Source organism: Apodemus sylvaticus, chromosome 4 (genome assembly GCF_947179515.1).
Source record: "Apodemus sylvaticus chromosome 4, mApoSyl1.1, whole genome shotgun sequence".
Taxonomy (NCBI): Eukaryota; Metazoa; Chordata; class Mammalia; order Rodentia; family Muridae; genus Apodemus; species Apodemus sylvaticus.
In genome coordinates, this window is record NC_067475.1 from 26,765,441 (window position 1) to 26,777,743 (window position 12,303).

General features: G+C 40.2%; 1 protein-coding gene across 3 annotated transcripts in view; it reads right to left on the reverse strand.

The window, feature by feature from the left end:
* Window positions 1-4,910: 4,910 nt before the first annotated feature.
* Window positions 4,911-12,303, reverse strand: part of Slc39a8 (solute carrier family 39 member 8) — a 61,512-nt gene continuing 54,119 nt past the window's right edge. For all 3 annotated transcript variants that reach the window (XM_052179180.1, XM_052179178.1, XM_052179179.1), the window contains 3 exons: window positions 7,942-8,149; window positions 7,574-7,758; window positions 4,911-5,183 (listed from right to left, as the gene is read on the reverse strand). In XM_052179180.1, coding sequence (XP_052035140.1) covers window positions 5,034-5,183; window positions 7,574-7,758; window positions 7,942-8,149 — 543 coding nt within the window. In that variant the 3' untranslated portion in view covers window positions 4,911-5,033. The remainder of the gene's footprint in view (window positions 5,184-7,573; window positions 7,759-7,941; window positions 8,150-12,303) is intronic.

Below are 12,303 nucleotides of genomic sequence, written 5' to 3' on the forward strand. Positions count from 1 at the left end.
AGGGTGTTTCCTCAGTGGTGTAGCCATTAGTAAGATGCCTCTGTTTCTGTAACTAAGTCCTCACCCATGTTCCTGAGGGCAACACTAATTAATACTGGGTCACCAAAAGATACGGTGTGAAAGTCAAGAAAGAACAAGTTAGAAAGCAAATACCTGGGGTCAGCAGCAGTGACTGAGGGAAGAATCCCATGGCTGCCATCTCAGAGCTAGAGAGGCGAAGACAGGAGGATCTCTGGGGCTTGCTGGCCAGACAGTCTAACTGAGTTGGTGAGCTGCAGGTTTAGTGACTCTTGTCTCCAAAACAAGGGAATAATGGCGGGGGGGGGGGGGGGGGGGTGCAATCAGAGTACTGTGTGTGTGTGTGTGTGTGTGTAAATGTCAAAATACATTGTGTATGTAAAAATGTCAAAATATGTGTGTGAAAATGGGAAAATATGTTCGTGTGTGGAAAAGGGAATTTATAATCTGTGTGTGAAGATAGCAAGACATATCATGTGTGTGTGAAAAGGTCAAAATACACTGCACATGTGTGTGAAAGATGACAAAATGAAAACGAGTGTTCCACATCGCTAATACAGGCTAATAAAAAGAAGAAAACAGTGGTAATCCTGGTCACGGGCTGGAGTGCTGGTTTAAGTGAAGCGCTGACTGCAGAAATGCATGCTTGAGGTCAGGTCCCAGCAACCACAGGAAAAGCTGAGGAAAGAATCCCATGGCTGCCATCTCAGAGGCGAAGACAAGAGAATCTCTGGGACTTGCTGGCCAGACAGTCGAGCTGAGTTGGTGAGCTCCAGGTTTAGTGACTCTTGTCTCCAAAACAAGAGGACTAAGCAACATTAACCTCTGACCCATCCACATGCTCAGAATCAGCTGAATGCATGCAAACTGTTTAGAGTAGAAAGATGGCCAATCACGCACAGAGCAGAAGGATGGCCAATCACACACAGAGCAGGATGACCAATCACACACAGAGCAGAAGGATGGCCAATCACACACAACCATTCTTTACTTTTCCTAATGAGAAAATCTTGATTTTTCCCCCCATAGAAGTGCATCCAACTGAATGGAGAACTGCCTAGTTTCTCTTTTCAACTGGTATATACATGTGACTCATTCTGGTTAGTGGATATAAATGGATATGGTTAGATCTTACTTCTAAAACATTGTTCAGAAAGGAGTGAATAAAGATACAAGTGTGAACTTTGGCCTTCCTATCCAGTCCCTCCTTCCTGCTATGTGGAGTTTAGGAACCATCTTAAGATAGGAAATATCTTGGAAGTGAGAGCCACGGTCCGAGACTTCTGTTTGTCAGCCCAGCAGATGAACAGAAGGAGTCTGGGTTCCAAAGACTATTGGGGCCATGGGCCCCACCCATGCCGCAGCTCACAGTTCTTCTGCCACTTAGGAGAAAACCCTAGTTCTCATACCTCAAATCCTCAGCATGGAGATTCTACCATTTTCTTACAGCATCTAAAAGCCATCTTCACGATGCCACGTTCTTCCCACCTGCAGAATGCCACTAGAAACTACTAAAATATGGTGGGAAGGAATATAACTAACAGAATGATATTTAGAGCTTCCAGTTTATCAGTTTCTTTCACTGACTTTAAATTTTATTGTAGAATCTCTGGTTCTGGAGCCACAGAGAAATGTAGAGTCTTCAACTAGGAAACCAGTGGGGAAAAGAAGCTGACAGAAAACCAAGTAAAGGAATTGCAACTTAGTGGTGTAGAAAGCGAAGTATCCATTCAGAATGATCTGTGGTATCGTAGCCAAGGGGGTCCATTTGAAAACTCCTTGTACTGCAACAGATCTTTAGTAAATATGTCTGGAAATCATGGTAACCTTCTGATAAAACCAAAGAGAGACCAAAAGAAAGATAATGCTGAGGAGAGTTACAAGAAGCAGGCATTTTAATGTAGAAAACCAGAAATACCCAATAGGGTCTAGCGCCTCACTGAACATCTAGAAGTCATTCTGACCATATATAGCCTCCAGAGACTTCCAACACTGAGATCACAAGTTGGCTACATTCCACTGCTGGAAGAAACCAGAGGAGCAACTGGCAGCTAAGTAAACATGAGTTATCCCCACTAGCTCTGAGCCATGATACAGCCACAAACCCCAACTTGTCCAGCGAAAGGAAAGAAACTGTTCTCACTAAAAGGATTTGGACTATTATTTGGATATTAGAAGAGGGAGGTAGCTCCAGAGACTTCTGATGAATTATCATTAATATTAGGTGTCTTCAATCAGGAAAAGCAAAATAATAGATACTTTGTATGAACTGCTTGAGACTGATTAAACCTATTTGTATTTTACTCATAACTGGACTTGGGCATCTAATTCCTTTACCACATGAATTTGCAGATCCAGCTACAATGGAAGTCAAATTCAAAAACCATGGCTTTATCAGCTCTAAAGCAGAAGAACCACCTGATTTATGAGCCTCAGTTTTCTAAGGTGCTTTGTAACACAGCATTACCATAGTAACAGGGTCTTCTATAGTACCCAGTAAATGCCAGCTATTAGTAAATATTCTTTAAAGTGTATCAATGAGAATATATATACATACATATGTATATATATATTACATACATTATACAGTATTTTTATTTATCCTGGTAGCATCTCTAAAATATAATGATTATGCTATCTTAGTAAAATGGTGGTTACAGGTTCTCCTCCAATATCCATTACTGAATAGCTAGCTAAGTTTCCAGTAGTAGGCATAGTTTCCCTCTTGCATTTAGCTGTTACTAAAGTGAGCCGCGAAGCCAGAGAAAGAGGCAGTAAGCAATGGCCCTCCATGGGTTTTGCTTGACTTGAGTTCCAGTTCTAACTTCCCTCAATGATGGTTTGCAATCTTCAACTTTCTTTAAAAAAAAATTAGATTATAAAATATCCATCTATATAACGAATGCCCCCATAGAAGATATGTTGCCAGGGTTATGCTTACTTGAAATAAAAGTTAATAGGGATAATTTAAAATGCCATCACGTCTTTCCTTCTGCCCCTAACAAGCAACTGCCTCTTGCTGTTCATCATCGCCTGTGTCCTTTGTTCTCCATGGCAATGAGAAATGATGAAAAGCCAAATCTATAGGAAGCATGCCAAAGAGTCAACAGACAATCCTCATACACAACGAGGATCACTAAACTATCTTTTCAAAATATTCTTCCATAAGTCATTTCATTAAAAATACATACAACCTATATGATTTTATGCTATGTATGTCAGTACACTGTAGCTGTCTTCATGCACATCAGAAGAGGGCCTCAGATCCCATTACAGATGGTTGTGAGCCACCATGTGGCTGCTTGGAATTGAACTCAGGACCTCTGAAAGAGCAGTCGGGGCTCTTAAGCATTGAGCCATAGCTCCAGCCCACAACGTATACTTTCAAAAAGCAGAGACTGTTAAGCTCAGAAACAAAAAGATGTACTAATATAGATTGTGTTTATTGAAAGGAAAAATAAATCTTTGTAGGATTTTTTTTTGTCAGATATTTTTGAAATAAGCAGTACAAAATCAATCTCCTACTTGTCTCTTCCCCCCATAACTCCAGGCACATGACAATCACTCAAAATAAAGACATAGCAAGGGAAATATAACTGACACAGTACATGGTTTCAACTGTTTACTGTGTGGCCAAACAATATTTTTTAATTGTCAGTCATAAAGTGAGAATACACATAAACATAAATGTTAAAGTTTACCAAGTTTGCATTGTCATCACATGAAAATGTGTTTGGGCTTATAGGAAAACATAATTCCTGAGATAACTTGGCTTCTATTAATAATTCTCATCACTGTCAAATCATCTTTTTTTAAAAGTTACTTGGGAGTGTGAATCGACATTAGGATATCCAATTCAGACTGATTGTCTACAACCTGCTCAAAACCTCAGCGAGCTCTGTGTTTTACAAAAGGTAGAAAAACAAGCACAGCATGCTGAGGTTTTTCCATCCAAAAGGGTACCATATGGGAACAAAGCATGCTGCACATAAAAGAAGACGTTTCCGACTGACTGTCAATCACCCCTAATGAACACATGCCTCCTCCACCATCAGTCTCGGACACAGCCCAGCCCAGCTGTTATTTTGCATTTATTGAAATTCTCCCTGTTAAATAATTATGCTCATCTTTAAAAAAGTAAATTGCTCAAAATTACATTCAATTTCTCTCTCCCACCCAACATATTCTCCGCCATTACAAAGCAATCCCAGAGCCTGGTAAGACTGAGTTCTGACCAGTCTTTTGCATATTCCTTGGCCATTTCTGTTGGCTGGACCACAACATACATCATAGCAAAGCAATTCTGGTCTTCTGAAAAGTGTTCCAAGCATATACTCAGGGACCAAGCCCTAAGCCCAAGCTTTGCTGGTCTAGCAAGCCTTTCATCCTTTCCTAATTCATGTTACCTTGTATTAGCTTTCAAAACAATCCTACCGGTCGCCAGCTGAGACATAAAGTTAAACGAACGCTGTGTGCAATCTTTCTGGGCTTCATTAAGGCACCGAGATCATTCTTGCATGCACTGGAGCTGTTTTGATTTTCTTCCGCATTTGATGCACCTGCCTTTAAAAGCAGTTGAATACATTAATTGGAAGAAAACCACTCTGAAAACCCTTGAGGTTTTTTTTTTATCCAACCAAGTTCTAAAGCCTTACATGACCCAGATTGTGTTTTAATCTGTATCTGTACTCCTGCTTGTGAATACATGTGTTTGCTTCATGATAATTTTCTAATATGCATAGAATATTGAAAAACGGGTATTCACCAAAGGCCCCATACAACCAGCCATTTCAGACTGAAACCGAAAACATTTTAAGGAAAATTTTTAACAACAAATTTCACTATTCTACATATCTGAAACCAGTCATTAGATTCCTTAGCCTCTAGTTGAAAAAAAAAAAAAAACTCTTTTAACTAAATAGGATATACTTTTAAAAAAAAAAAAATCCCTATGGAGATGTTTCAGTGTTGTTTATTAAATGCCTTCCCACGTTGACGTCATACTCCACTTCCGGTTACTGCAATTCGATGTCCCCTGCGTACAAGGTGATGAGCAGGATAGCAGTGAATCCGGTTAACATCCCTGCGTTCTGGATCATGAAGAAGGTGAAATCCGTTTGTCTTCCAGTGACTTTTTCTCTCAGCATGTCGTTCATCTCTGGAAACTAGAAGACATATTATTAAATACCTGTCGCCATCTTGTGGTGAAACCTGAAATGCTCTTCTGGGGTTTCTGCACAGGAGATGATCATTTATTTCATTTAGGACTGGGACATACCAATGTTTGGGTTCAGTTCTGGTAATGAGGAATCCTAGCATTTTGCGGCCTCCACAGTAAAACAATTGAAAGGTCACAAGAACCCCACACCCAGAAGAAATATACCTGGCTTGATGTGTTCTCCCCTCGACTCTCTTATAGAGAGTATAGGTATAGTTGTCCATACCTCAAATTTTAAGGAATTCAACCCTGTGGGTTTCCCTCTCAGGCACACATTTCTGTTTGCTTCCTTTAACCCTTCCTATGCTATACTATATTTTTGCTTCGTCTCCCATTAGATATGCTACTTTTTCTCTTATTTCATAGTATTTTTTTAAGTATTTGTAAACAGTCAGTCTTCGGTGTGCCTTGTTTTATTTTTTTGTTTCTTGCTTAGCCCCAGGCTGGCCTACAACTCACTGTGTAGCTAATGATGATCTTGGACTTGTAATCACCCTGCCTTGTGCCACCACGGTGTTGATGAGCTGTTTGGGTCCTTCCTGTTAGATGGTGACATTTTTGTTTGCTTAAATTCTGACTTTGCTCCTCTGGAGAAAAATAGTCATGGAAGTGGCTTCCCCATCCATCTCATAATTTTCAGGTTTGACTGGAGGGGGAAAAATGTTTGTGTAGCTGACTGAACCAATTCTTTGAAGTAACTTTGTTTACTCTACTGGTTTGTTCCATTGTGCGTGCTCTATACTCCCAGAATGACAAGATTTTTTTTAAAAAATGTGTATTGGTCCAGTGTTGAAGATTATAATGCTGTCCTTATAGTGCACACAGATAAAATCCTAGGTGTTTTAATAAATAAATAAGTGTTCTCATCCTCAGTGACAGTATCCCCTGCAAAGGCTGCACGTACAAGGGGACACATAGTCATATTTTAGAAACACATTTTGGTGTGATGTGTTACAAATGCTGTGGTACCCTGGATGCAGACATGCCAGGGATCCCCTGACTCCAGATGCAGGTCGGAGAACGGGTGTGAAGCTCTTACTGGGGTAAAGTTGCTGACATCTCTAACATGAGGAAACTACTATGTCACATAGGACATCACCTGTGTCACTTCCATAAAGGAACCAACTTTGACAGAACTTTTTTGCATCGTGGGAATAAATGGTCATCTGGAATAAAGACAATGTGTGACATAATTCTGTGCAGAAAAATGTAAGTACTGTGGGATTCTCAGAGGTAAATCCTTCCTTTTTCAAAGTTCTTCAATGAACAGAAAACTAGGCCAGACACAGTTTGGAGCTTGTAATAGTGAGGAAAGATGTTGTTATTAAATTATATGTAATACATTAACTTCTAAATATAACCCAAATACTCTTTGATTTTTATACTCCAACACATCATTTTCTAGAAAACTGTACATGGTATGCTTGAAAACACACAGGGTATTTTCCTATACACACACACACACACACACACACACACACACTCACACACACAACCTACAGACATAAATACTGACCCAAATAAATATTTATTGTCCAATTTTAATTTCTACTTAATTTAGTCCAATTTTTTTAGCTTAACTTCAAAAGCTTTCACTGTGAATCACTTTGAATAAAAAAAAAATATTTACCAAGCTATTTATTCTAAATGTAGCATCCTTATGAAAGAGATGGGTCAGGCCTACAAGAACCTACTATAATAGAAGACAAGTTTATTCCATCATACAGTAAAAGGAGACCCTTGAAAATAGCCCCCTACTAGGAAAGGTCTGGATCACCACCCCTGAAGACCTTGAAGACCAGTTGGTTCATATTGTTCCTCCTATGGAACTGGCTAAAAACCCTTTCAGATCCTTGGGTCCTTTCTCTAGTTCCTCCATTGGGGACTCTGTGCTCAGTCCAATGGTTGGCTGAGAGCATCCCCCTCTGTATTTGCTCCCAGGGACTTAACCACCAACCAAAGAGTACACATGGAGCAACCCATGGCTCCAGACACATGGCTAGCAGAGGATGGCTCTGTCAACATCAATAAGAGGGCCTTGGACCTGTGAAGGCTCATTGCCCCAGGGTAGGGGAATGCCAGGTCAGGGAAGCAGGAGTAGGTGGTTGGTGAGCTAGGGGAGGGGGGAGGGGATGGGGGTTTTTGTAGGGGAAACTTGGAAATAGGATAACATTTGAAATGTAAATAAAGAAAATATAATAATAATAATAATAATAATAATAATAATAAAAGACCCTGAAGACAGTGGGAGGCCGAAAGCCACCCTTCAACTCATAACCCAGATGCTCACTTGTTAAAAATCAAATTAATACAAAATAAAATACTTGAATTTCTTACCATATCTGCCAGAGAAATGTAGAGGAACATGCCTCCAGCGAGGGCAAATATAATATTTGGAGCAAAATTGTTGCCCACCAAAATGCCAAAAGCGAGCCCAACGTAGCAGGAGCAGGCGGAGAGGAAGTTGAACAGCAAGGCTTGCCGAGTGCTCATCCCTGCATTGAGTAAGATCACAAAGTCCCCTAGGAGGAGAAAGCAGCAGGTGAGTTATGCTTCCCTCTGTTTGGGGATGATAATGATAATAACAATGATGATGATGATGATGATGACAACTTCCAACAAAAGATCATTCATCTCAGTATGTGATTAGGACTTGCCCAGTCTAATATTCAATCACCCCTTGCCCTGTGACCTGAGGCGCTCACCTAACTCATGAGGAAACTCCTCACACAGGATCGCTATGGAAGTACTGAGTCCCTGAAGAAGAGACAAAGTACAAGACGCCCCAATCGCCAAGCCATCGATGAAATTGTGGAGAGCGTCACAGAGTGTGATCATCCAGGCAATTGTTCCTATTTCTGACAGTTTGGGCCCCTTCAAACAGCTGCATGAACTGGACTCTGCTTTTCCATCCTGTAAAAGGAGCAGAAAAAAAAAATCAAACAATATGATAACTGATATTGCATGAACATTCAAGAAATCCAGAGAACTAAGAGATGGGTTATGTCCCAGGGGAGACAAATTATTCCAACTAAAATTCACTGGTAGTATATGAAAAACCATAACAATATATTACGGGGGTGGGGGGGAAGCTTACCGCAGGGACAGGTGAAATGAATCACTAGACACGCCTTGAAAGAGCCGCTTAACAAACATTTTAAATTGGTGGCCTTTTAAATCAATCTTTTGACTTGCATGAACAAATTCTTACAACTGCCTTCTGAGATGTAACAGATATTAGCCTAGGAATTTGATGTATTTGCACATCTAAAAGTTATTCAAAGACTAAAATGAAAGTCATCTTCATATTACAATTTAAATATGACATCAATTATTAAAGCACAGTGGCATCGGGAAATGTTCATTCCATTTCCCACGTCACTGTGTGACCATTAGGAGGTTAATCTGTCAGTTTCTGAGGAGGCCATGCAATGGTTCATTCGCTCCTCAACAACTCGCCAAGTTCACTGCATCCTGGTTACTGTTCTGGGTGCTCTAGAGCTCTGTGAGTCTTTGATACTCTATGAAGTGTAATGGGCACAGGCTTGCCTTAACAGTAACACTTACTTCATTTTGAAATAACAATAAAAAATAGAAAAAAACCTGTGACAGAATTTTCAAGTGAGAATTTTGAGTTTCATAGAATCAACAATTTTTATTAGATATACTCTTTATTTACATTTCAAATGCTTTCCCCTTTCCTGGTTTCCCCCTTCCCAAAGTTCCCATAAGCCCTCTTCTCTCCCCCTGTTCCCTAATCAATCCCCTCCCACTTCTCTGTCCTGGTAATCCCCTACATTGCTGCATCAAGCCTTTCCAGGACCAGGGCCCTCTCCTTCCTTCTTCTTGAACATCATTTGATATGTGAATTGTGTCTTCGGTATTCAGAGTTTCTGGGCTAATACCCACTTATCAGAGATTGCATTCTATGTGTGTTCTTTTGTGATGGGGTTACCTCACTTAGGATAATATTTTCCAGTTCCACCCATTTGCCTAAGAATTTCATGAATTCATTGTTTTTAATAGCTGAGTAGTATTCCGTAGTATATCACATTTTCTGTATCCATTCCTCTGTTGAGGGACATCTGGTTTCTTTCCAGCTTCTGGCTATTATAAATAGGGCTGCTATTAACATAGTGGAGCATGTGTCCTTATTACATGCTGGGGAATCAGGGTCCTCCGGTAGTATCATGCCCAGTTTTCTGAGGAACAGCCAGACTGAAAATACAACAATTTTAAAGACCCCCCAATGATAAATGCCTGCTAAAGCACTTTGCAGAAGAAGATCATACAATGTAAACTTGTACAGTAAGTAGCAAAGCAGTTTGCACCTAAGAGAACTTTTTGTCCCTAATTCTTCTCCCCATCTTTAGGTAAGCATCCAGTCAGAGTCTCTGTTGAGCATGTGCAATTTCTCAAATACTGTGCAGACTGCTATGGGAAAGTCAAGTCTAAGAACTTTTGGAGGCTGCTTCTTTGCTCAAGACACTGTGGCATCCAACGTTCACAACTGAATATGCATCCTAGAATATATTCGTTGACTGACTACATGAAAGAAATCTGAATCTTTGGAGGAATATTTTTTGTTTAAACATGTAGTCAAAAGTTATCTAGAGCAAATAAAGTCTTTTACTCTACAACAGTGTTTCTAGACCTTCCTAATGTCACAACCTTTTAATGTACAGTTACCCCTGTTCCCAACCATAAAATTATTTTGTTGCTAGTTCATAACCCTAATTTTGCTACTGTTATGAATTGTGATATTAATATACGTCTTTTCCAATGGTCTTAGGTGACCCTTGTGAAAGGGTCATTTAACGCCCCCCCCCAAAAGTCCATGACCCACAGATTGAGAACCACTGCTCCACAAGGAGAGAGAGAGTCATCTCTGGTCACCATCCTCCTCCTTGCTGTGGTTGTTTATGAAGTTGAGACCACAAAGTCAAATAACTTGAGTAAGTCTCAGGCCCTGCTTTAAGCACCTTAGATATTTAATTTTACCTCAGAATTTACCTTAATTCTTACCTCAAAAAATTCTGAGGTAAGCAAAACTATTATCATTTCTGTAGAGTGGAAGAAATTACAATGGAAAGTTCGTGAATTTACCCAGGGGTAAAGAGAAAGCTTGTGGGCTCCTTTGGCAACAGTGGTCACTGACTGCTGGCTACGGAGGTAAAGGAGTCTCTTCTATGGTGAACCCTGAAAGTACTTCATATTGAGAATTCTTCATGAACTCCCTCAGCCCCAAAACTGTCCTCAACAGGAGAAGCAAGGACAAAAAAGCTTCTAATCTTTACTTTAAAAATCTCTGTGTCATCTGCACAAAGGGAACGCCATCTTTTCTTTGGACTAGGACTTTTTATTTCATACCTGTATTCTAAGTGCATGACATAATGAATGTTAATGATCTTCAGTGAAAGTGGCCCATGAGTCAGAAGGTAGTGACTGCTGACCTAAAACAAAGGGAGTCATGGGGAGAGCCACAGAGAAAGTGACCTGAGTGTGGTAAAACACACTGCTCAGTTACACTTAGTAGGACAGATTTGAATTACAGCAAATGCTTCGCTTTCCCACTTGGCTTACCTAACCACTCATATGCTTATAATTTCCTAATTTTCTTGTGATGATTTAGAGAAAGATAATAAAGATCAAGCCTCGAAAATCTACATGCTACAAAGGACTTTTCTGGCAAACACTGGTCTAGCAATCATGCACAGACTCCTAGGAATTTTAAAGCAAAACAATATCCTCATTAGCATTAGATATTGGTTGGTGGTTCCTTACAGAAACTCATCTCTGGCCATAGAAAACCCAATAGATGCGGGATCATGTGTAACTGGCTATGATCCGATCCAGCAAAATGTAAAAATTTGATCTTCACAGCATCATTCTTTTTTTTAAACTGTGCGCCTAGAGAAGAGGTCTACGGAGGTCTTGAAGATGCATGCATGTGAGTTAGTCGCAGGTGATTCAGTCTTATGACATTTCACCCTAATTAGCTCCTTTCCCTCAAAATACAATGAAGTTTCCAAAGGAGCTCCCAACAGCCAGCTCACTGTGGTACATCTGTAAGTGTGTCGGCACCAGTCAGTCTTGCATGTTTATTCACAGTTGACCTGAGACACAGTGATAAAGGGAACTCCTCTGAGTAAGAAGGACTTTGGACGCAATGTCTGATTTTCTACTCCCTACAAAAAAATAGGAAGGACCCAAGCCGATGCTGCAGGAGAATGACTTGGCGCTCTCTAATTCATTCTTCTTTCCAAGGTGTCCATTGAATGCATCTCCTGTCTCTGCATGGACCACTTGTCTGTTTACTTAGCCTCTTAAAGACAGGTGTCCAAGTCAGCTTGTAAGAGCTGCCAAGGACTAAACCTCACACCTCCAACTCCGGTAACGATCTGATCTTATAAGTTAACATGAACCAGAAAGTTAAGACTCTAGGAGGGAAAGTGAAAAGAAACATTGTCATATACATCCTCAGTACTTCACAATTTATATATAAAGCAGATCTGTGGCTAGCATCTGCCTCTTCCCTTGGTTATTACAACATCCTCAAGAGTGGAACCAGACACATTCCAGTATTTTCATTGTGGAGGCACAGAAAATGGCCCTCTGAGAATAGAAGCAAGATGCTCAAAATCACACCAGAGTTATTGGGTCAGATGACTTAATAATTCATTGAGTATAGTATCTATTCCACAGCAGGAACTGTGCTAAGTGAAGTTGTAAATATAAATAAAAGAATCATCATTTTGTTGGAACTCATAGGCCAGAAAGGAGCATTCAGAATTAACACGACAAGCCTGTGATAAATAGCTCAGAAATGACTCAACTCCTCTTCTTCGGTGCTCGCCTCCTCTCTCTGAATTTGACTCCCAAAATGTTGTTTGTTTTTTGGTTTGGTTTGGTTTTTATTTATTTGTTTTTGCTTTGTTTTATATTTCCACTTGAGGCTCGCTACTGTGGAATCCCTACAGAAAGGAAGACAGATGTCAGGTTTTGATTCTTCCAGTTTCTTTGTGCACTCTGCCCACCTCAGGCTTCTGTATCCCTCAAATGAAGGC